The sequence below is a fragment of the Citrus sinensis genome, chromosome 3, assembly GCF_022201045.2.
Source record: "Citrus sinensis cultivar Valencia sweet orange chromosome 3, DVS_A1.0, whole genome shotgun sequence".
In the NCBI taxonomy this organism is placed as follows: Eukaryota; Viridiplantae; Streptophyta; class Magnoliopsida; order Sapindales; family Rutaceae; genus Citrus; species Citrus sinensis.
This window is the reverse complement of record NC_068558.1, coordinates 7,955,156-7,978,643: the sequence shown is the minus strand read 5'-3', so window position 1 is coordinate 7,978,643 and position 23,488 is coordinate 7,955,156. Positions and strand designations below refer to the sequence as shown.

At 37.2% G+C, this 23,488-nt stretch overlaps 2 protein-coding genes and 1 pseudogene across 7 annotated transcripts; all 3 read right to left on the bottom strand.

The window, feature by feature from the left end:
* Nucleotides 1-6,159: 6,159 nt before the first annotated feature.
* Nucleotides 6,160-9,543, bottom strand: LOC102616496 (chaperone protein ClpB1-like; annotated as a pseudogene).
* A 4,833-nt stretch (nt 9,544-14,376) lies between these two features.
* On the bottom strand, nt 14,377-19,624 carry LOC102620452 (chaperone protein ClpB1). Of its 6 annotated transcripts, none has more exons than XR_008052901.1 (8): nt 19,457-19,624; nt 17,569-18,743; nt 17,249-17,430; nt 16,242-17,147; nt 15,959-16,156; nt 15,527-15,872; nt 15,201-15,322; nt 14,377-15,119 (listed from the first exon to the last, which is right to left on the bottom strand). XR_008052901.1 is itself a non-coding variant. In XM_025099344.2 (7 exons), exons 2-6 carry the CDS (start codon nt 18,716-18,718, stop codon nt 15,573-15,575), a joined length of 2,736 nt encoding a protein of 911 aa, XP_024955112.2. In that variant the 5' UTR covers nt 18,719-18,743; nt 19,457-19,624; the 3' UTR covers nt 14,377-15,322; nt 15,527-15,572. The 6 variants fall into 6 exon arrangements, 4 of the variants coding, with proteins under 4 accessions (XP_024955112.2, XP_006477653.2, XP_006477654.2 ...); XR_008052902.1 differs by having other exon boundaries at nt 14,377-15,093; XM_025099344.2 differs by having other exon boundaries at nt 14,377-15,322.
* Nucleotides 19,625-20,423: 799 nt separating this feature from the next.
* Nucleotides 20,424-22,959, bottom strand: LOC102619597 (anaphase-promoting complex subunit 10). Its single transcript, XM_052438724.1, has 7 exons — nt 22,807-22,959; nt 22,493-22,697; nt 22,302-22,362; nt 22,041-22,133; nt 21,835-21,905; nt 21,019-21,123; nt 20,424-20,935 (listed from the first exon to the last, which is right to left on the bottom strand). Exons 2-7 carry the CDS (start codon nt 22,669-22,671, stop codon nt 20,866-20,868), a joined length of 579 nt encoding a protein of 192 aa, XP_052294684.1. The 5' UTR covers nt 22,672-22,697; nt 22,807-22,959; the 3' UTR covers nt 20,424-20,865.
* Between the last annotated feature and the right edge of the window lie 529 nt (nt 22,960-23,488).

Here is a 23,488-nt window from a genome sequence, read left to right as displayed (position 1 = left end):
AAGTGTGAGAAACACTTGGAGTGAAGAGATTGGAGAGATAATCTCTTTTGTAAAGGTTCATTGACACCTTGAAGTCAATTGTAAACATTTGAAGCCTTGGAAAGGCTTGGATAGTGAAATCCTCAAGCCCGGTGTGCTTGGAGGCGTGGACGTAGGCGGGGATTGCCAAACCACGTAAAAATCCTTGAGTTTGCTTTCTCTTCCCTTGCTATTTAATTATTGTGCTTTGATTGAACTTATTGCTTTCAATTTTTATTAAGACATTAGATTGCTTGTTGTGTGGATTTGTTAGTATAATTTTTAAAATTCCAATTCACCCCCCATCTTGGGTTGCACACTCATATTTCAAAAGTTGGTACCGACCCTTGGAAATTTGAAAGGGGCTCAAGATTTTTGTTTTGAAAATGACAAACATGAATGGCAAGACTCAACTATAAATAGAGGAGCGATCGTTCATTGAAATCATCCCAAAAATTTATTAAGCTTATAAGTTTCTAACTATTAAATTTTAATTCTTATATGTTATTCGTCTATTAAATAGTCAATTTCATAACTTATAAAATTAATATCCTGCCATTTTATATCGATAATTTTGATGCAATAATTGGTTACTTATGGTGTGAAATTGTAATATTAATCAAGTTTAACTTGTTAATTGATTTCTGAAACTACAAGTGCGAAAATTAAATTGTGTTCCCATGCCATCATTCTCGGACATGTAAGACGCCCAATAAATAAATATATAATTGCTGCCTACGTCAATAATATACCTTTTTAATGCACAATAAGCAATCTGTAAATTTGCGAAGTAGCAGAATAACTAAACAATCCATTGCCCTCAATTATCCTCCGAAAAAAAAAATAATTTCACAGATTATAAGACCAAAAGTGTTCATATACTAACAAATTCAACCATTTTAACTCATTTCTAATCAAATTTTTTAAATTTTGATTGTAGACACACTCTCTCTGAGTCTTGCGGGTGAATTTTGTTGAAAAGTCGGCACAATTGTTGAAAAGTCAGCAACCAAAGCTAACTTTTCAACAAGCACGTAGCTGGCATGTAAGCTTGCCACAACTAGCATGCAAGCTTGGACAAATGGGCAAAATGTGTTGAAAAATTGGCCAAAGTTGGTACCGACCCTTGGAAATTTGAAAGGAGCTCAAGATTTTTGTTTTGAAAATGACAAACATTAATGGCAAGACTCAACTATAAATAGAGGAGTGATCGTTCATTGAAATCATCCCAAAAATTTATTAAGCTTATAAGTTTCTAACTATTAAATAATCAATTTCATAACTTATAAAATGAATATCCTGCCATTTTATATCGATAATTTTGATGCAATAATTGGTTACTTATGGTGTGAAATTATAATATTAATCAAGTTTAACTTGTTAATTGATTTCTGAAACTACAAGTGCGAAAATTAAATTGTGTTCCCATGCCATCATTCTCAGACATGTAGGACGCCCAATAAATAAATATATAATTGCTGCCTACGTCAATAATATCCCTTTTTAATGCACAATAAGCAATCTGTAAATTTGCGAAGTAGCAGAATAACTAAACAATCCATTGCCCTTAATTATCCTCCGAAAAAAAAAATAATTTCACAGATTATAAGACCAAAAGTGTTCATATACTAACAAATTCAACCATTTTAACTCATTTCTAATCAAATTTTTAAATTTTGATTGTAGACACACTCTCTCCGAGTCTTGTGGGTGAATTTTGTTGAAAAGTCGGCACAATTGTTGAAAAGTCAGCAACCAAAGCTAACTTTTCAACAAGCATGTGGCTGGCATGTAAGCTTGCCACAACTAGCATGCAAGCTTGGACAAATGGGCAAAATGTGTTGAAAAATTGGCCAAAGTTGGTACCGACCCTTGGAAGTTTGAAAGGAACTCAAAATTTTTGTTTTGAAAATGACAAACATGAATGGCAAGACTCAACTATAAATAGAGGAGCGATCGTTCATTGAAATCATCCCAAAAATTTATTAAGCTAATAAGTTTCTAACTATTCAATAGTCAATTTCATAACTTATAAAATTAATATCCTGCCATTTTATATCGATAATTTTGATGCAATAATTGGTTACTTATGGTGTGAAATTGTAATATTAATCAAGTTTAACTTGTTAATTGATTTCTGAAACTACAAGTGCGAAAATTAAATTGTGTTCCCATGCCATCATTCTCGGACATGTAAGACGCCCAATAAATAAATATATAATTGCTGCCTACGTCAATAATATCCCTTTTTAATGCACAATAAGCAATCTGTAAATTTGCGAAGTAGCAGAATAACTAAACAATCCATTGCCCTTAATTATCCTCCGAAAAAAAAAATAATTTCACAGATTATAAGACCAAAAGTGTTCAAATACTAACAAATTCAACCATTTTAACTCATTTCTAATCAAATTTTTAAATTTTGATTGTAGACACACTCTCTCCGAGTCTTGTGGGTGAATTTTGTTGAAAAGTCAGCACAATTGTTGAAAAGTCAGCAACCAAAGCTAACTTTTCAACAAGCATGTGATTGGCATGTAAGCTTGCCACAGCTAGCATGCAAGTAAGGATGGCAAAATGTCGGGTCGGGCTCGGGCTTGGCCAAGCCCTACCCGACCCGATCAAAAAAAATTTAAAGCCCGACCCTAAAAAAGTTCGAACACTATTTAGTTAGGGTCGGGCCGAGCCCGGCCCGAATCGGGCCAACATCGGGTCGGGCCCAACCCGACCCTACCGAAATAATTAACCCCAAAATTTAATTCTTATTTTCCACCACCATTTCAACCAATTCGGCAATTACTCAACCATTTCAAACATAATCTAATCCACTTTCCACAACTATTTCAACCAATTCCACAACTATTTCAACCCCACACACAAATCAATTCCAAAATCCAACATGAAAAACACACAATGTAATAAAATTAAAAACACACAATGTAATTTCACAACTATTTTACCCATACACAATTTAATTCAAGAACCCAACATAAAAAATAAAAAACTCATGTCTTATATAAATAAAAATACAATGCAATTAAATTAAAAACACACAATATAATTTCACAACCATTTTAGTCATACACAATTCAATTCAACAACACAACATAAAAAAAAAAAAACTCATGTCTTATACAAATAAAAATACAATGCAATTAAATTAAAAACACACAATGTGTGATGTTGTGTGCGTGTGTTAACTTGTGTTAGTTTTTTTTTTTAAAACAGGGTCGGGTCGGGTCGGGCCGGCATTAAGCCCTACCCTAACCCTAAATTTGTTCGGGCCTTAAAATCTTGGCCCTAACCCGACCCTAAACTTGAAAATTCGGGCCAAAGCCCTAAACATTAGGGTCAAGTCAATCGGGCCAAAAATCGGGTCGGGCTAAATTGCCAAGCCTGCATGCAAGCTTGGACAAATGGGCAAAATGTATTGAAAATTTTGTTGAAAAATCATGCACGTGGCATGCAAATTCAAGAAAGCATGCAATTTTTCAAAGAGCTACCAAACATTTGAAGAAAAAAATGAAAAGTTGGCAAATTTGTCAAATTTGCCAAATTTACCAAATGGACACCATTGACATATTTGCATGGGTTGGGTGGAATAGTACTTGTGTTAGGTGGAATAGTACTAGATTCAAGCCTATAAATAGAGAGCATTTCTTCATTCCATTTCATCCCAAAATTGTTAAGCTTATAAGTTTCTAAGCTTTTGAGAGAAGTGAGAGAAGTTTGTCTGGGGAATTTATCTTTCCTGCAGAGTGTGAGAGTACTGGATATATTTGGGTTTCTGGGAAGTGAGATTCGTTACTCAAATATTTGTACTCTATTAATTGTTAAATAAACAATTATTCTTTCTTGCCTCCATGAATGTAGGTTTAATTACCGAATCACGTAATTCTTGTGTTCTTTATTTTTCTATAATTATTTAGTGTGCTTGATTCCGCATTCCGCGCACAATAAAATTGGCCAAGTTGGTACTGACCCTTGGAAATTTGAAAGGAGTTAAAGACTTTTGCTTTAAAAATGGCAAGCATGAATGACAAGGCTCAACTATAAATAGAGGAGCGATCATTCATTGAAATCATCCCAAAAATTTGTTAAGCTTATAAGTTTCTAAACTTTTGAGAGAAGTGACAGAAGTGTGCCTGAGAAATTTATCTTTCCTGCAGAGTGTGAAAATACTGGGTATATTTAGATTTTTGAGAAGTGAGATTCGTTACTCAAATATTTGTGCTCGATTAATTGTTAAATAAATAATTATTCTTTCTTGCATCCATGAATGTAGGTTTAATTACCGAACCACGTTAAATAATTGTGTCCTTTATTTTTCTGTAATTATTTGGTGCGCTTGATTTTACATTCCGCGCACAACAAATTTCTCATGATCCATATGTACTTTTTAGAGTATACACAATAACTGCAGCAAAGCGATTTAGATAAATTAGAAAAATCTCCATACCCAATTGAATAATGCAAACACTTAAACAAGAAAAGAGATTGTGAAGCATATATCATGTAAATTAAAACCAGTTATAATGTACCCTTAAGCAATTCATTGAATGAATACTATTTTTTCTCTTAAATTACTAAGCGAATGTCAAGATTCAAACTTTCCCGACACTGTTTCTTTTGCCTTTTTTCTCTACAACCAAACAGAGGACTTTTCCCGTGGTAAACGAAAACTTAGAAATAGAGACATAACTCCAGCACACACCCCTCCCCCCCCGGCGGCCGGGCTCCAAAAAAATAAGGACTTTAAAAACAAATCACTGCTTCAATTGCATGCATGCATATAAAGACTTAGAAATGGAGACATAACCAAAAAAAAAAGAAAAAAAAACTTAGAAACAAATAACTTCTACAATGGCATTGATGATCATGCAAATACATCCAAACAACAGAAAGCAAAAGAGCAAGAGAAAAATTAGTTACCTTATTCACCAAACTTTCTTAGTGGGAAGTTGACAGAAATGCTGCAAATTGCTCGTGTTAGCTGATGTTTTTTGACTCGAGGATGATAAAGAGAGCAAGGGAGGGAGTCCTTTTGCTGTAAGCTACTAGAGTGTTTGTTTTTAATTTTGTGTGTGTGTGTGAGAGAGTTTTTTTCCTTTTTTTTTTTTTAAAGATATGGGGATTGGAATATGAATATAATAAATCTTTAAAAAATTAACGCACTCAGGATCAAAAATATTATTGTAATTCAACGAAAATCAATAAATGGATAATTAGTAAAATTTATTACTTATAAAGATATTTTCTTTGTTCAAACGATTTTGCCCGCAAAATCATAGGTTGTGGCCTTTGGCCTTGGGAACAACTTTTAAGAAATTCAAAAAACTCACAAAAAATTAAGACAACCTATCGGATTAGTGTGAAACTCTTTGGGAGGTATGCTAAAGTCCCGAAGCTCATTTTTCGAATGAAAACGGTGAAAATTAATTGCATAATTTACTTATACGCATTGACCATAAGCCACCAGCCAGTAAAAAACATAAGTTAACCGAGATTGTCCATTAGTGGAATATTAATCTATGGAGATTCATTTTAACTCTACTGAGCTTCCAAAACAATACCAAACACAGCTTTCTGGCTTAAATGAATTTACCAAAAAAGGCAAAGCTTTGCCATCAAAAGTCAAAACCAACAATGCCGAGGAACATAATAAGAAGCCCTTAAATTTAGAGGCAGCTAGCTCTGTGCCGCAATGTAAGAGCTAGCTCGAGATTATGCTGCCTCCAAAGGCAAAGGGATAGCCTCTTGAGTTTGGGATGAGATCGTTAACATCATAATGCTAGAGTGTCACATGCCTTGAGCTTGATGAAATTGTATAAATCTTAAATTATCTGATTTACATTGCTCAAAGGAACATACGAGGAAGGTGCAAAGAACACCAAAACTGCAGGCTTTGCAATTCGTCCAGGTATCAAGTATTTGTGCACAAAGTCAATCATACAAGAAAGCACATTGCACAGAAAAAAATATTATCTAAGCAACAACATAAACAGAACAAGAAAATAATGCATTACAAAATTAATTACCTAGGATCATTTGCAGTTGGCATGACAAGTTACACAATAATTATCTCCTAAAACGGTTTTCAAGAGCAGAGTTAAATCAACAGTACATTTCATTGATTGCTAATACTGAACAAATATACTTTTGATTTCGTTAATACTAAACGAAATTACATTTTGTGGAAAGTGGAAGCCATCACTCCAAGCAGCTGCTTTCTTGCCCTTCTCTCTAAATCAAGTATTAAGTTGCAAATCAACACAATATTGAAACGACGATATTTGTTTGCTGAGAACAAACAAAGTTGGGAGAATGGTATTTTATTCATTAATTATGAAGGAACTCAGCCACCTCCTGAAGAGTTACGAGTCTCCTATTAAATTTAAAATGTAACAGACAACTTTCAGCAAAACAAAAAAGGGATTAGGTTCACTTCAAAAATACAACGAAGTTGACCAAAAATTCTAAAAGATGAAGCCAACTTCACAGGACAAAAATGCTTTCCTCACCACCTATTCAAACACTTTTAGAAGGACAGCAAATGCTCTCCTCAGTCCTCACAAACAATTTTAAAACAGATAATGTTAGGTGAACAATTTAGTCAATAACTATTACTTCAGCACCGACAGTTTCTTCAATCTTCATCTTCTTTAGAGCCCGTGTAGCATCACCTCGTGGTCCTTTGGAGATTTGAATCAGTAAATCAGATTCTTGTCCCGTGGCTGCACTGCCGTGCCCTTCATTCTTCTCCACCCGGTACACCAAATCGTCATCCGTTGGACTGGCGTCTATGCACACTGTTGAATTCTCATCAATTTCTTGGTGAACAAGCATTCTTGATCGCTCGGTCACCACGTTCTTCTCCAGACATCTCCTAATAGGCCTTGCACCATAGACCTGAAAAAGAGGAGACACGATTCTTGTTACTGTTGTGTTGTATGAAAACAGACACCGAAAATGCAAAATGTAATGCTGCTTACTGGGTCATTACTCTTAGCCAATACAATATCCAATGCAACATCCGTTCCAGTCAATTTGACACCCTTCTCAACAAGGCGGGCCGCAACCCCGTCCATTTGCAACCTCGCCACCTTCCTTAGTTGGTCCTGTGAGAGAGGATCAAAGGCCACAATCTCATCAAGACGATTCAGCAGCTCTGGCCTAAAATGCTTCTTCACCTGTTTGGAAATATAGTTCAATTTAGCACTAGTCTAAATAAGTAAAATCTAAAAGAAAAAAAATAAGTAACTATGCAGAACACATTGACAAAAGGCCATTCAACTTACCTCTTCCATTACTCGATCACGTGCAACTTGCATTGTGACCTTGCCTGTCAGTCCAGATAAAAGGTGCTCGGCTCCAAGATTTGAAGTCATGATAATAATTGGTTTCTTAAAATCAACGGTGCGGCCTTGGCCGTCGGTCAATCTTCCATCATCCAAAACTTGAAGCAGAGCATTAAACACATCAGTGTGAGCTTTCTCGACTTCATCAAACAACACGACACTGTAAGGTCTTCTCCTCACAGCCTCAGTGAGTTGTCCGCCGTTAGCATAACCAACATACCCAGGCGGAGCGCCAATTAATCTCGCTACGGAGTGCTTTTCCATTTACTCGGACATGTCCATTCTCACAAGTAGATTTTCATCATCGAATAGTTATTCAGCGAGAGCCTTGGCCAGTTCAGTCTTACCAACACCAGTAGGGCCCAAAAAAAGGAACGAGCCATTTGGTTGTTGTGGCCTACCCAACCCAACCCTCGACCTAAGAACTGATGCCACTACAGCATTAATTGCTTCATCTTGTCCAACAACTCTGTTACGCAGCTTCTCAGGTAGCCCTATCAATCTCTCCTTTTCATCGTGGCCAAGCCTTGTAACAGGAATGCCAGTCCATCGGCTCACAACTTCTGCTATTTGGTTTGGCCCAACCGTCTCTGTTAGCATGAAGTCTTTATCAGATTGGTTTCCTTCAAGTTTTGCTATGTCAGCTTTCACTTTTTTAATTGCCCCGCATCTCAAATCGGTAGCTCTGACCCAATCACATCTTTTTCTGGCCTCTTTTAATTCAGATAAGAACTTTTCTCTCTTCTGCTTAAGCGATCGAATTTTATTAATTCTTTTCTTTTCATTTTCATGCTTCGCCATTAGATGCTGAAGCTTGTCCGTCAACTCCACAAGTTCTCTCCCCACCTGAGACAATAATTACAAAGTTAGATACAGCTAATAATGGACAGAGTAAAGTTCAATTTAATCGTTCTTCAAACTCTTACTACCTACTTCAACAATCCGTGCTTCGCTAGCCTTATCATTCTCCTTCTCAAGCGCATGAAGTTCAATTTCTAATTGTATCCTCTCTTTCAAGATTATAAATTTCCTCAGGCCGACTGTTTAGCTGCACCTTCACATTCGCGCAGGCTTCATCTACCAAGTCAATTGCCTTTTCAGGAAGATAGCGCCCTGGACACATGAAATCAAGTAGATGTTAGCACAAGCCACTGAGATAGAAGAAATAGATATATAAATAGCACAAAAAGTTGATAACATTGTATTGAAAGGAACCCGGCATACCAGTTATATATCGGGCTGATAACTGTGCAGCAACAACGAGAGCACGATCCTGAATCTGAACACCATGGTGGCCCTCGTACCTCTCTTTCAATCCCCGCAGGATGCTAATTGTGTCAGGAATGCTAGGCTCGGACACATAAACTTGTTGGAACCCTCTCTCAAATGCGGCATCTTCCTTCACATTTTTTCTATACTCCTTAATAGTGGTAGCACCGATGCAGCTGAATTGACCTCTTGCAAGCATAGGCTTGAGGAGGTTAGAAGCATCCATATTTGTCCCACCTCCAAGAATAAGGCGAATTTCGTCAATAAACAAAATCACTGTTGATGCGAGATTCTGGTTTTCTTCTCGTCCACGACCAGAATCTCTCCTCAACTAACTCATCCACGACCAGGATTTCTCCTCGTAAGACTTCCTCTCCGCAAACTCCTGCGTACACAATAATAGGTCAGAGCACGCTGGGTGTTTTTCCGGTGTAAACTCTCCGACGCTCAAGTCAAAAACGTAGGTTTTGTCTTTCTAGGAAACACGGCCACTAATATTATGACTTTTTATGATCTCTCAATAGAAAGCTCTTTTCCGAAGTTCCAATCTCAAAAAGTCTAACCCATTTACCTTCATTGGTTACCTTTTTATAATCTTCCTTTGAATCCGGCCTTTCCTACGATCCACGTCCATTACCTCCCTCAACTCTCGGAAGTGGGTGCTTCATTATCGTAGTTGTGGCTGAGTGGACTTTGTGCCTTGATTCTCGGGCAGGAGTGCGCGTCTTGTCAACCGCCATTGACCGGGTCTACCCACTTCAACCTCTAGCAGGAATGGTCTTAAGCTCCTAGTAGGAGGCCGGCACCTGCTGTGGTCCCGTGGAGGGTGCATTCGTGAACGAGCAGAATATTCCTGTTTGTGGACACCTGCTACCAGACATTTGCTCATCTGCTCCATTATAAGGAGGCTGGCTCATCGTGAAGGGTGCATTCGTGAACGAGCAAAATATTCTTGTTCGTGAACACCTGCTACCAGACATCTGCTCATCTGCTCCATTATAAGGAGACTGGCTCATCGTCCGGGGCATGACTGGTCTTGTCGAAGTATATCCCCCAAACAATCACTTTGCCTTTAGCTTCTTCCACTTCTTTCAGAACGGCCTTTAAGTTGGAGACCGCGAACAGATTACTCAGATCCAATGCAATGAGCCTCACGCCAGCAAGGTTACTGGGCACATGTCCTCTCGCGATTCTCTGGGCCAATCCTTCTACCACAGCAGCCTTTCCAACCCCTGGCTCTCCAGTAAGAACATGGATGTTCTTAGTCCTCCGCGAGAGGATATGAACAACCCTTCTAATCTCTTCATCTCGACCAATGACGAGATCGAGCTTCCCTGCTTGTTGGACAAGGTTGAGAGCTGAATTGGTGCTCATAGCTTGGTTGAACCCAACTGTAGACTGTGCAGCATTTTTGCCACCGGCGAGATAAATAAGAAAAAGTCCCCACACCCAATGGACTAAAGAAATACTTAAAATAAGCAAAGGAGAACGTAAAACATATATCATCGTAATTAAACTATTTATGATGCTCCATTATTACGAGATCACAGAAATCCACAGCAACCAATGCCATTCAAAGAAGGTCTCATCAGCACCAGAATCCAAATAATGTATGTTTACGTACAGATAACCATAGAGCTTCATTAAACAAACCTCAGGAAAGACAAAACTCTCTCTCAAAAGAAATTTTTGAATTTTATTTGAAAATCAACAGACAACCAATGAGTGATCTATAGAACAGAAACATAGAGCATGGCAAAAGAAAGGGTGACCGTTAAACAAACGACCTATTCTATTTTTTACTTTTCTTTTTTTCGGGAAAAAAAAAAGGCAAGCAAGTTCCATGTCAAGTTGACACTTAAATTAGTTTAAAATTTAAATTAGATTCAGGAGTCAAACTTTTACGACACTGCTTCTTTTCCCGGTCTTAATATTTTACAACCAAACAGAGAGTTTCCGAAATCAAAAAGACTCAGAAGAGACAGAGACATAACCAAAAGACTTAAAAACTCGTAGCTTGTTGACACGCATTCATTCATATGCAAAGCAACAACATAAAGTAAAAGAGCATGAGAAGGGAAGAAGATTTTTTATTACCATACTAACGAAAATTTCTTAATGGGAAGTTAACAGAACAGAATTACTCTTGTCGTGTTAATTTCTTTGCTACTCTGTACCTTTTTTTTTTGTCTTCTTCGAGCTCTGTTTGTTGAGGGCGAGACGGAGAGAGTCTTTTTGTTCATTTCGAATTTCGAACTTTTTTGCTGCTATAAAAACTACTAGAGAACGCGCAGCAGTACAATAAAAAGATTTTCTATTTGGTTTAGGTTTGCTTTTCCGAGATTTAAAAGGAGAAAAACAAAGTGCTTTTGACAAAAACACATTGAATATTTCATCATTGTATATACAATTTTACTTCATTCTCCAGGTAACAATAATAATAATTTTATTATGAGTTTTATCAAGATTATGACCTTTTTTTTTCTCCAGGTAACATTGTTCGGGGAAAAAAAACATATTTGGTGGACTAATTTGCTGATAGGTAATGGTAAAAGAAGTACGTCTTAGGTTTTCTATGTGGACTTGGCCAAGCGACAACACAAGATACAATTTTGTTGATAAAACAAAATTTCCAGAAATCAATCTATTCCCCTGTTCCCCTTCATTTATCCTTCCTTTCTTTCTTTTTTTTTTCCTTTATATTCTATATTCTCCGCTTCCTTAACTCATGTTTAGCATCTAGGTCTAGATACAATTTTTTAAGTATTGACTTTTTTCTTATTTAAATCGTGTATCTCCATCACTTTTAGCAATTTATCATTCAATGACCGAGTGAAAAGCGATTCAATGATCCAATTAGAATATTTCTTATTTTGTACATAAGCAAAGCATTCAAAGCCGCACTAACCTTACTTTTTCTACCCATCCAGAGGATCTCGTCGATATCACCGATCTCATAAGTATCATACCAAATCCCATCAACCGAATCACTTTTTCGAGAAATACGAGACATCTAAGTCATACAAGTAAAGAGATCTATTCATTGATAAGAAAAAGAAAAAAGGGGAACGGTGATTGGATTGATGATAAAATAGAATCCTGGGTCGCGAACAGTGATTCGATTGATGATAAAGAAAGAGAATTCTTGGTTCAGTTCTCCACCTTAACCTTAACGACAGAAAAAAGGATTGATCAAATTCTATCGAGTCTGACTCATAGTGATCATTTATCAAAGAATGACTCTGGTTATCAAATGATTGAACAACCGGGAACAATTTACTTACGATACTTAGTTGACATTCATAAAAAGCATTTCATGAATTATGAGTTCAATACATATTATTTAGTAGAAAGACGGATATTCCTTATTTATTATCAGACAATCACTTATTCATAAACTTCGTGTGGGGCTAATAGTTTTCATTTCCCATCTCATGGAAAACATTTTTCTTTCCGCCTAACCCTATCCCCCTCTAGGGGTATTTTAGTGATATTACTATTTATTTATAATATAAAGATAATTTTCTATTAATAATATATATTTCTATTACTTATTAGATAATTATATTATTTTTATCAGAAATCTATTAAATAGATTCGAATTATCTAATTTCGATTATTATTATTTTTTAATCTTATTTTTTTATAATAATATAATTTTTCGCTCTATCTAAGAATAGAATTTTAAATAATATAATTTTATTGTTTATTTTTCATTCTAGTTCCATAAATTTGACCCCTCCCACGAATTTTTGTGTTTTTTTATTTACATTTTGGAGACATATAGTGAATACCTAAATCCATTAGTATAGAACATTTTCTTTTCCAAGTGAAATCCCCTAGTATATGAAGAAAAATCAGAACTAAAAAATTTGTGTCCCGTTTGATCATTATTCACTGAGAGCGAGAGGCTAGAAATCTCTCTTCGTTCGACAGAAAGAGAATGAATATTCATTTGATCTTGATCCTTGTGGAGTGAAAAAGAAACTACACTAGATCTGCGTGAACCCCCCGACAATATCCATAAATGGCTTGTTTTTGGCAAGAGGTGGACATTACTATATGTAAATTCGGGTGCTCTCTGAGGAACTTGGCAAAATAGCCCCGTAACTTCAGGAGAAGGGGTGCCTCCTCACAAAAGGGGTCACAGTGACCAGGCCCGGGCGACTGTTTACCAAAAACACGTCTCCACAAAAAACATATCTTTCTGTGGCATCGAACAACTAAAAGAAAGACCGATTCTTTGGGATCCTTATTTTCTTCAAGCGGAACAAATAGAGATAGAATCAGACCGATTCCCTAAATGTCTTCCTAGATATTCCTTAATGTCTCGACTATTCACGAGACGTGAAAGGTAGATGAATAAGCATCTACTTTAACTTTTTTGGAAATGACGGAAAAAAATAATTATCTTTTTGCAACCGAAAAACTATCCTCTCATGAATTTTCTACACATTGGAATTACATTAATAAATATGGGCAGAATTTTTTTCTCTTATCACAAGCCGTATGGTCTATACGATATATGTAGAAATGAACACCTTTGAGCAAGGAATCCCCGTTTTAATGATTCCCAATCCATATTATTGCTCATACTGAAACTTATTCATCAAAGAAACGACCAGAGCCGTTTTACAAACAAATTCTCATAGGTTGATGAAGCATATAGCCCTATGATTTCATCGACTAAGAAGGTTATTAAATAAATTGTAATTTCAATTGAAAAGACTGGAGCCATTTTACAAATAATTTCTCATGGGTTGATTAGTACTGCACTTTTTTTCTTGGCAGGGATTTGGGAAGGGATCATCGAAGTTTTGAAATGAATGGAAAGATAATATACTTTCATTAAGTGATTTATTAGATAATCGCAATCTGAGAATTTTAAATAGTATTCGAAATTCAGAAGAACTACATAGAGGGATCATTGAACAATTGGAAAAAGGCCAGCCCCGGTTATCAAAAATCAAAATAGAAGCAGATCAATTTCAAGTTAATGGATACTCTGAGATAGAACGAGAAAAATTAGGCTTTAAACTAAATAATTAAAATTATCTTTGAATTATAATTTAATTGACTGAATAATTATAGTTATTCTATTGACTAGGTCTAGCTATTATACTCTAAATGATTAATAGAATAAGGCCAAGCGACGGTTTGTTTTTGTAAGGAGAGTGGATCCTCCCGCGCGTTCTTGTTTAACGGTTCACTCCCGAGTGAATTTGTAATAAGTAGAAACTGGTCTTCCTCGGTCCTTTTGGAGTTCAATGCACCGTGTGTTCATTAATTTAATCATCAACCTCAATGTCAAATCTTGCCTCGATTTATTTGTTATCTTGACTGCAGATCAAATCAAGACTACCCATTTTGAGACTTGATGCGAGACAATCAAACCCAAACACAGACAATGCTGATAGACATCAGAATAAGCCCGTTAAACTTGAGAGGCCGCGCCATCCTCTCCCTTTTTCAGTTTCTTCTTTTCTTCGAACTTGGAAGTAACTCAGCCGACTCGTCGGAATGCGACTATGAGCATTCACCATCTCTTGATTATGGAGTCCCCAGGCTTCCAAGTGATACTCATTGTTAACATGCTAATGCTAGAATTTTATAACATGGCGTATAAATCCCAAAACATCTGATTGTTTTGAGCTCAAAAAACTTAAAAGCTCATTCCTCAAACGAACCTATAAGATCAAAAAATATATATACATATATACACAGAAGATCATAGAAATAAAGTGAAACTTATGAATTTCAAGACTCAGTTCCAAGCTAGTCAATTTTCACTTGGCAACTCTTCGGAATGAGGGCAACAAGCATTACAGTGAACACTTCCTACAAATCTCAGCTCCACAGTAGTATCGTCAGTTCAAATATGGAGAAGTTATCAACAAAAGCTAAAGGTTGAAATTATTCCACTTCCCACCCTTTCTCATAAGGAGAAAAAATTAACTATATTTCATTGAAGGATGTGCAGAATAACAAAAACGTTAGAGCTATAAGATTAATCTACGTACTCCCTTGAAGTATAATCCACAATCTCTCCTCACGGCTCTCTCAATTAGAGAGGTGTCCAATATTTGTGCAGAGTCAATTATACAAGAAATAACAAATTCTTTCCAACTAGTCACAAAAAGCAAAAACATAAACAGAGCAAGAAAATTATGCACTTAACCGCTTACCTGGGCATCATTTCCAGATAATGATAAAAAAGGACAAAAAAAAAAATCACAGGTAGCTTGACAACTTCCACAGTTTTTGCCTCCAAAAACAATTTGAAGTGCGGACTTGAATCAACCAAGCATATAAGAGATTGCTCATAATGGACAAACTAATTATTAGTATTAAACGAAAGTGCTCATCTAAGATTTAAGGAAATTACCCTTGTTGGAAACGATCACCTGCCGGAACTGAGATTGTACCAGGCGAATTCATCAGGCTAAGGCTTCAAATCCACATGAACACCACCAACTTAACAAATAAATTTGTTTAAAAAAAATCTGATAACTCAAATAGGAGATACAAAATTCAACGGCCAGAGAATCAACCCACCCCACAATAAATACTTAAAATTTTCTTGCCCATCTCCCAGAGGTCAGCCCAATATCAATTAGCATTCTCTAGTAAATCTTCCCTCACTCTGATGACCCCACTACCGTTCCACACGACCATGCCTAATACAAAAAGGAGCAAGGTTAAGTTAATGATATCTACTCAAATGTACGATATTTATTTCGATTAAAAACAAATCCCAAGACAAAGGGAAGGTCCCTTAACGTTTTCACATTTTACAAACATAACAAGAGAAGATACCCTCCACCTATTAACATTTTCACAGTTGGAAACAAAATAAAATTCAGCAAATTACAAAATAAAACCTTCAGACTCCAACACAAACTCTTCAAACACTTGTGAATTGTCAGTTCAATCGTCAACCATCTCATCATCATCAACAATTTCTTCGATCTTCATCTTCTTCACAGCCTGCGACGGATCAGTCCGCGGGCCATTGGGGATTTGAATTAATACATCAGATTTCCGCCCAGTAGCTGCGTCCACAAACCCTCCATTTTTCTGAACCCGGTACACCAAATTATCGCCCTTTGGACTGGCGTCTATGTACACTGTTGAGTTCTCGTCAATTTCTTCGCGAACAAGCATTCTTGATAGCTCAGTCACTACCTTTTTCTCCAGCCATCGCCGAATAGGCCTTGCACCATAAATCTGAAACAAGTACTAGTTAGTTTTCCCTAGAAATAAAGTGTAAAAATAGACAAAGATAAAATAAAATAAAATGTAATGATGCATACCGGGTCATAACTCTCGGCTAATACAATATCTAACGCAGCATCAGTTACTGCCAATGCTACACCCCTCTCAGCAAGACGAATTGCAACATCCTTCATTTGCAGCCTTGCCACCTTCCTTAGTTGTTCGTGTGAGAGAGGATCAAACACAACAATCTCATCAAGACGGTTCAACAGCTCTGGCCTAAAGTGCTTCCTCACCTGTTTAGTAACATAGCTTAATTTAGCATTTAGCAATTAACCACAGCAATATGGAACACAATAATTGTAGGGCATTTTAACTTACCTCTTGCAGGACTTGATCACGTGCAACTTGCATTGTGACCTTGCCCATCATTCCCGATAAGAGGTGCTCTGCTCCAAGGTTTGAGGTCATGATAATAACTGTGTTTCTAAAGTCAACTGTACGGCCTTGGCCATCAGTTAATCTTCCATCATCCAAAACTTGAAGTAGAGTATTAAACACAGAAATGTGAGCTTTTTCCACTTCATCAAACAACACAACACTATAAGGCCTTCTCCTCACAGCCTCAGTAAGTTGTCCACCTTCCTCATGTCCAACATACCCTGGTGGGGCACCAATCAGCCGTGATACAGAATGTTGCTCCATATACTCAGACATGTCGATTCTCACTAGAAGATTCTCGTCATCAAAGAGTTGCTCTGCGAGGGCCTTGGCAAGCTCTGTCTTACCAACACCAGTAGGACCCAAGAAAAGAAATGAGCCAGTTGGTTGCTGCGGCCTACCCAACCCAGCCCTTGAACGAAGAACAGACTCTGCAACAGCATTGACTGCTTCATCTTGTCCAACCACCCTGTTATGCAACCTTGCAGCCAGCCCAATTAATCTTTCTTTTTCATTCTGGCCGAGCCTAGTGACAGGGATACCAGTCCATCGGCTCACAACTTCTGCTATTTGGTCTGGGCCAACAGTCTCCGTGAGCATTAAGTTCTCATCAGATTGGTTTCCTTCAAGTTGGCCTATCGCAGCTTCGACTTCTTGAATTGCCCCGTATCTTAAATCAGCTGCTCTTGCTAAATCATATCTTCTTTCAGCCTCTTGCAAGGCAAATAAGAGCTCTTCTCTCTTCTGCTTAAGCCGTCGAATCTCATCAATCCTTTCCTTCTCTTTTTTGTACCTCATCATCAGAGGCTGAAGTTTGTCCCTCAAATCATCAAGTTCCTTTCGAACCTGAATCATCAATCAAGAAAAATTAGATACTAAATCAAACGGAAAATAACTAGAAGCAACCAAATTATCAAAACACCATTCTTCACACTCTTACTACCTACCTCAACAAGTCGTGCTTTACTAGCCTTATCCTTTTCCTTTTCAAGCGCATGAAGTTCAATCTCTAATTGCATTCTCTTCCTCTCTAGATTATCAATTTCCTCTGGCTGACTATCAAGCTGCACCCTCACATTTGCGCAAGCTTCATCAACCAAATCAATTGCCTTGTCTGGGAGATGACGTCCTAGATAAAAGAAAATAAAAAAACATTAGTACAAGCGTCCCCCCCCCCCTCCTTATGCACACCGAAACAAAATTAAGCAAATATAAATAGAAGATTGTTACTTCTTGATAAAATCGTAAAAAACTGAATTTGGCATACCTGTTATATATCGTGCTGATAGTTGTGCCGCAACAACAAGAGCACGATCCTGAATCCGAACACCATGATGACCCTCATACTTCTCCTTCAATCCACGAAGAATGCTAACTGTATCAGGAACGCTAGGTTCAGCCACATATACTTGTTGGAACCTTCTCTCAAATGCAGCGTCTTTCTCCACATACTTTCTATACTCCTCGAGCGTGGTAGCACCAATACATCTAAGCTGGCCTCTTGCAAGCATAGGCTTAAAGAGGTTAGCAGCATCCATTGATCCCTCGGTTCGACCAGCTCCAAGGACAAGGTGAATCTCATCAATAAACAAAATCACTTTTCCCTCAGCTTCTTCTACTTCTTTCAGAACAGCCTTCAACCTCTCTTCAAACTCTCCCCTATACTTGGCGCCTGCAACCAGAGCACCCATATCCAAAGCAATGAGCCTCACATCAGCAAGGTTGCTAGGCACATCTCCTCGCACAATTCTCTGAGCCAATCCTTCTACCACAGCGGTTTTACCAACTCCTGGCTCTCCAATAAGAACAGGATTGTTTTTAGTCCTCCTTGACAGAATTCGAACAACCCTTCTAATTTCTTCATCTCGGCCAATGACAGGATCAAGCTTTCCTGCCTGTTCGACAAGGTCTCTCCCATACGTCTTGAGAGCTTGGAAAGTAGTATCCCCTGAAGCACTCTCCACCTTCCTCCCTTCCTTCCCACGAAGCTTTTCCACCTCGGATTTCACTCTTGCTACGGCAACTCCAGCTTCCTTGAACAAATCCCCAATCTGGGAATCCTCAAGAAGTCCTAGAATTAACTGGTCAACAGCTAAATGGGTGTCTCCATGCGCTTTTTGAGCGGCTTGGGCACGTCTAATTACTTTGATGAGTGTGGTACTAGCTGGAATTTCATCGGGGGCTGGAGTTTGAGATGGGAGTTTCTTCATAGCTTGATTGAACACTCGTTCTGCTGACTGCGCAGCATTTTCGCCACCAGCATTGTTGATTGCCTGAGCAAAGATGCCACTGGGGTCAGATAGCAGCGCAACTGCAAGATGCAGAGGAGTGAATTGCGCATGACCAGCGCTTGTTGCCAGTTCATGAGCCATGGCAATGGCCTCATTGGTCTTGTGGGTGAATTTGTCAGGATTCATCTGTACTCTTTAGCGTATACAATCCCTGAAGTCAAAGCCGAAAAGATAAATTCGATCAGAGATATACACACCAACTGAGTACTACTAATACTTGAAAATGAAACGGCATTTTTTATTTCATCCAAGAACCGACAGACAACCAACGGGTAATTTACAGAACAAAAACAATGGCAAAGCACGGCAAAACAAAGAGGGGCAGTTAAACCACCAGCCTTTTCAACTTTAATAATAATGATAATAACTAAAAAAGAGCAAGCAACCATAGAAGTTGACACTTAAATGGCGCACAAGGTTCGATCACGCCAGAAACATTGTACCGGTAAGCAGTGCACAAGGGAGGAATGACATTTTATAAAGAACGAAAAATAAGATAAACATCCACACATTTCCTGTTCTGTTTCTTTCGCCATTTTTTTTCCCCCTCCACAACCAAACAGAGACTTTTCCAGAAGAAGCACAAAAGAAATGAAGAGCATTTCAACAGAAGGATTCGACGGCTGACGGAAACCATATATAAGAAAAAAAAAAGAAAAAGAAAAAACAAAGACATAATCAAAAGGCTCAAACACTCACGTCGAGTTTGCAAATTAAGAGCAAAGTTATCAGCACACATGGACGCTCAAACACATACGTCGAGTTTGCAAATTAAGAGCAAAGTTATCAGCACACATGGACACTCATTGACGCTACGGCGCAATAACAGAATGGAAATGAGAAAGAGGAGAGTTCGTGTCTTACTTACGAAACTTTCCTCGATGGGAGGTTGAAGAAATGAATAGCTCTTTTCTTAAGGCTTTTGTGTATGCTTCGATCGTCTGCTTGTTTGGTTTCTCTTCGTCTGAATGAGAAACGAGGAATGAGTTTATTTAAGTTAAGGCGATAGAGGCATCTGGAAGAATTTTACTTTGTTGCTAGAAACTACTAGAGAACGTGGCAAGGGTTTTTTAATTTTATTTTATTCTATTTTTGGTAGCTAGAACCTACTCGAACTCACTCACTTGTTTATCGCACGCGCCATGGAAGAGATTGTGATCAATTTCCTAGTTTATTTGCTTTTAATCTTTTTAAACTATCTATGCCAGTTCTAGAATCGAGGGGTATGATTGTCAAAGAAAACAAAAACAATCTCTGCCGCTTTTAGCAAAGAAAACAAAATTGATATGTTAAAAGGTCAGCATTTAAAAGTTATTCATACTCATTTCAAGAATATCAATACATTTTATTTTGTATTTTGTGAAATTTTAATTAACTGTTAATTCCATTCATCAGTATCTTATAATTTCACAAGATCTACATTTCAGCGCAAATAAATAGCCGCAAAAAATTAACGAGAACCATCCTCACAAAGTTAATTCTTTTTTTTTTTTAATTTACACTCAATTAAATTGAGAGAAAAATGGGTTAATTTAGCATTAAATTAAATTAAAACCTTTTTTTCATTAAATTAAAAGTTAGAAATACAAATTTAATGCAGAAAGCTTCTTTGTACGGTTTGGTAATTTACTAGTTAACTGATTCGGACAAGGTAACCTTTTAACCGACAACAAGGCTTCCCGCTTTCTGACTGCACCTATTGCACGTGTTCTATCTCCTCTGTTTCTTTCAGTGATGATGTACCTTTTGCATCGTACTCCGTAAAGATACTAAACGCAGCGTTTTACGTATTTGAATTTAAAATAGCTTCGTCTGTCTACTACTCAGTAACTCTCTTTCAAACAAAATAAAATAATAATAGTAATAAAAATGTGAAAAAACAAGCTTTGCAATCAAAACAAACAATGCCAGGAAACATCATAAGAAGCCCGTTAAAATTAACTGGCAGCATTCACATTCCATCATCGTCTTCTCCTTCCAGTTTCTTTTTCTCTTCTAACTCGGTTATTGACTTCACTTGAGGGATGTGACCATACTTCACTTGAGGGATGTGACCATAAGCAGTAGCTCGTGAACTACGGAACCTCCTAAGGCTAAGGGATACCCAGTTCCATATGAGATCATTAACATCATAACACTAGAGTAGTACATGCCTCGAAGAACATGGTAAAAATCTTATATTATCTGAATATTTTTGAGCTTCAAAGCTTTATTTCCCACAGCAAATGCCACGAGGCTATTAAGATCTTTCACTATGCGGCAAATTTCTGACCTCACCTCACAGTAGAGTAAGTGATAAACTCACTTGATGTAAACTGAAACTGTTGATGTGGAATGGGGTTCCTGCAACAAATCATTACAAGAACAAATAAAAGTTAAGAGCACTGTTCATTTTGGAACCAATTTAAGAAAGGAAGGTCACATACGGTCGAGGTCCATAAATTTTGATCTGGCGCACATGAGTATCCCTCCCATTAAGATGGTTTGACAACACAACAATTTGCAACATAAAAGTGTTGACAAAAGTGTCCCTGCCATTAGTTGAAACAGAACTGAATGCTTAAAAGATCATTGCTCAAAGGAACATATAAAAGTCAAAGAAAATAAGGCAATCTAATTGCTTCATCGTTCAATTCCAAGCTACTCAATTTTCAATTTGCAGCTCTTTGGAATTAAGGCAAGCTGCATTATGGTAACCACTTTAAACTTTTAGGAAAAGGACTTCCAGTCAAAATACAAAAAGCAACAGCACTTTTACATATCTTTGTGCTCCAAATTTTGTCTCATGTTGCAGTTAAGACCTTCCAGGCACATAGCATTAATGCCATTTTTAATTTGTGACTATCGACAACAGGCTAGATCTTGTTAAAGTTTGATGAAATATAAGCATTCGCATATTTCCTTACCGGGGTTTAAAATTAAAAAAGGAGTCAATGCAGCTGGACTTCAAAACTTGAATCCTAAATTTAATCTAATTAGGTAGGAAAAATCCCTCGGTTTCCAAGGCTTCAGCTACGAATTACTAGCCGTCAGTTCAAACGGAAATGATATTAACTAAAACTACCGTCAGTTCAAATGGAGATGATATTAACTAAAACTACAGTTTGAAATGATTACATTTTCAACCCATCCAAGAATGGAAAAGATAAAAAGGACCCAACAATAGATATACAGCAAGATAAATAGTGAACTAGTCACAAAGCAGCATAAACAGAACAAGAAAGTGATGCATTAGCACTTACCTAGGATCATTTCCAGATAACGATATATAGACCCACCCAGTTGGCTTGACAAGTTCCACAGTTTTTATCTCCTAAAACAAGTTTCAATTTGCAGTCTTAAATCCACCAATCATATATATCATAGATTGCTGACGATGAACAAATGTACATTTTAATTCTTTAATTGTAGAAGGAAAGTTCTCATCTAAGATTAAAGAAATAATTACCTTCAAGTTATGAAAACCATCACCTGCTCGAACAGAGATTTTACTAGGTGTATAGCTCTCATCAAGCTTAAAATCCACATAAAGCACAACTAACTTCAAAACAAAAACAAAACAAGCTCCCATAACTCATTATGATCCCACAAAAACCTCAACAGGTAATATATATATATATACATATATAGATATATATATATATATATATATATATATGTATATGCATATGTATGTTTGTATGCATGGGGAAAAAAAACAAAAACATACTTGCAACTTAACTTTCTTCTGGAACTGAATATTAACCAAATGAGGCTGAGCACCGTCCGATCTAAAACAGTAAAACCCACAAAATATACACATTAAAAAATAAAAACCCAGAAAAAGAAAATAAAATCATAGCTATTTATTTTTATACAACACAGAAAAGAGAGAGGGAGAGAGAAAGAGATAAAAGTAACTGCCAATAAGTATCGAGATTGTCATCGCGAAGAGCAGAGACGCCATTGCCAGGCTTGCAAGAGCTGACACTCCAAGCAGCTTTCTTTCCCATTTCTCTAAGATCGTCATCAATTAATAATTGATGATTTCCTCCAGTGATCTTCCCTTCTTCTTCTGATTCTGATGACTCTGTTGCCATTAGCTTATTCCACACAATAATTGACTCTACATATGCAGAAGAAGCAGCAAAGTTTCAGCGAATGATATGCATAATAAGAGTCTCGTCTTCCAGCTAATAATTCAACTAACAGAAAATGCAACCGCAAATGCTAACCCGCTCCGATGGCTTTGGATGGACTGATGTCGATTTTGCTGGGATTTATTGGGGAAAGGGTAGTTGTTGATCTATTCTGCTTCCTCGAATCTAAAGGGGGCGTCTCCGTTTGTTATTTTACAAACGACAAAACCATGCTTCGGCAATCGAGTCCTGTTGATGCAACACTTCTCGTCTTAATAGGATTTAGGGTGGGCATGCGGATCGGATTCGAATTAATCCGGACCTGATTTCGGATTATTCGGATTGATAAAAATATCCGAATGCAATCCGAACTTAAATCCGATCCGAATATTGGATGACTAGTTCGGATTACTTCCGATTCGGATCGGATCGGATCGGTAATATTAGATTGAAATCAGATTCGGATGTGTTCGAATAAAGGAGATGAGTCCAGATCATTTCAAGTTGCAATACGAAATCGAAATCCCACAAATGAAAAAGGAAAATGGAGCAAGCCAGCAAATGGAAAAAAGAAAGACAAAAAGAAATTCTGTTCATTTTCACATCAATTATTCTGTTAAGATCTTCAGTAACAACTGCATCCCAAAGGTAGGAAAGCTAATGCAAACAATCAATTAACTTTACAATCACCAAAAAACCAAGAAGCATGATGTTGATGCCGAGAAATCCGGATAAGTTGGTCAGATCTCAGATCCCTGTATCATCATTAAATTTGTTT

Coding starts and splice junctions, on each gene's coding strand:
- LOC102619597 (XM_052438724.1), bottom strand. CDS start 22,671: ATGGCAACAGAGTCATCAGAATCAGAAGAAGAAGGGAAGATCACTGGA. Junction 22,134..22,301: donor AGAAGAAAGTTAAGTTGCAA/GTATGTTTTTGT, acceptor TTTGTTTTGAAG/TTAGTTGTGCTTTATGTGGA. Junction 21,906..22,040: donor ATGGTTTTCATAACTTGAAG/GTAATTATTTCT, acceptor AACTTGTTTTAG/GAGATAAAAACTGTGGAACT.
- LOC102620452 (XM_025099344.2), bottom strand. CDS start 18,718: ATGAATCCTGACAAATTCACCCACAAGACCAATGAGGCCATTGCCATG. Junction 17,431..17,568: donor ATCAGCACGATATATAACAG/GTATGCCAAATT, acceptor TCTTTTATCTAG/GACGTCATCTCCCAGACAAG. Junction 16,157..16,241: donor GTGATCAAGTCCTGCAAGAG/GTAAGTTAAAAT, acceptor GTTACTAAACAG/GTGAGGAAGCACTTTAGGCC.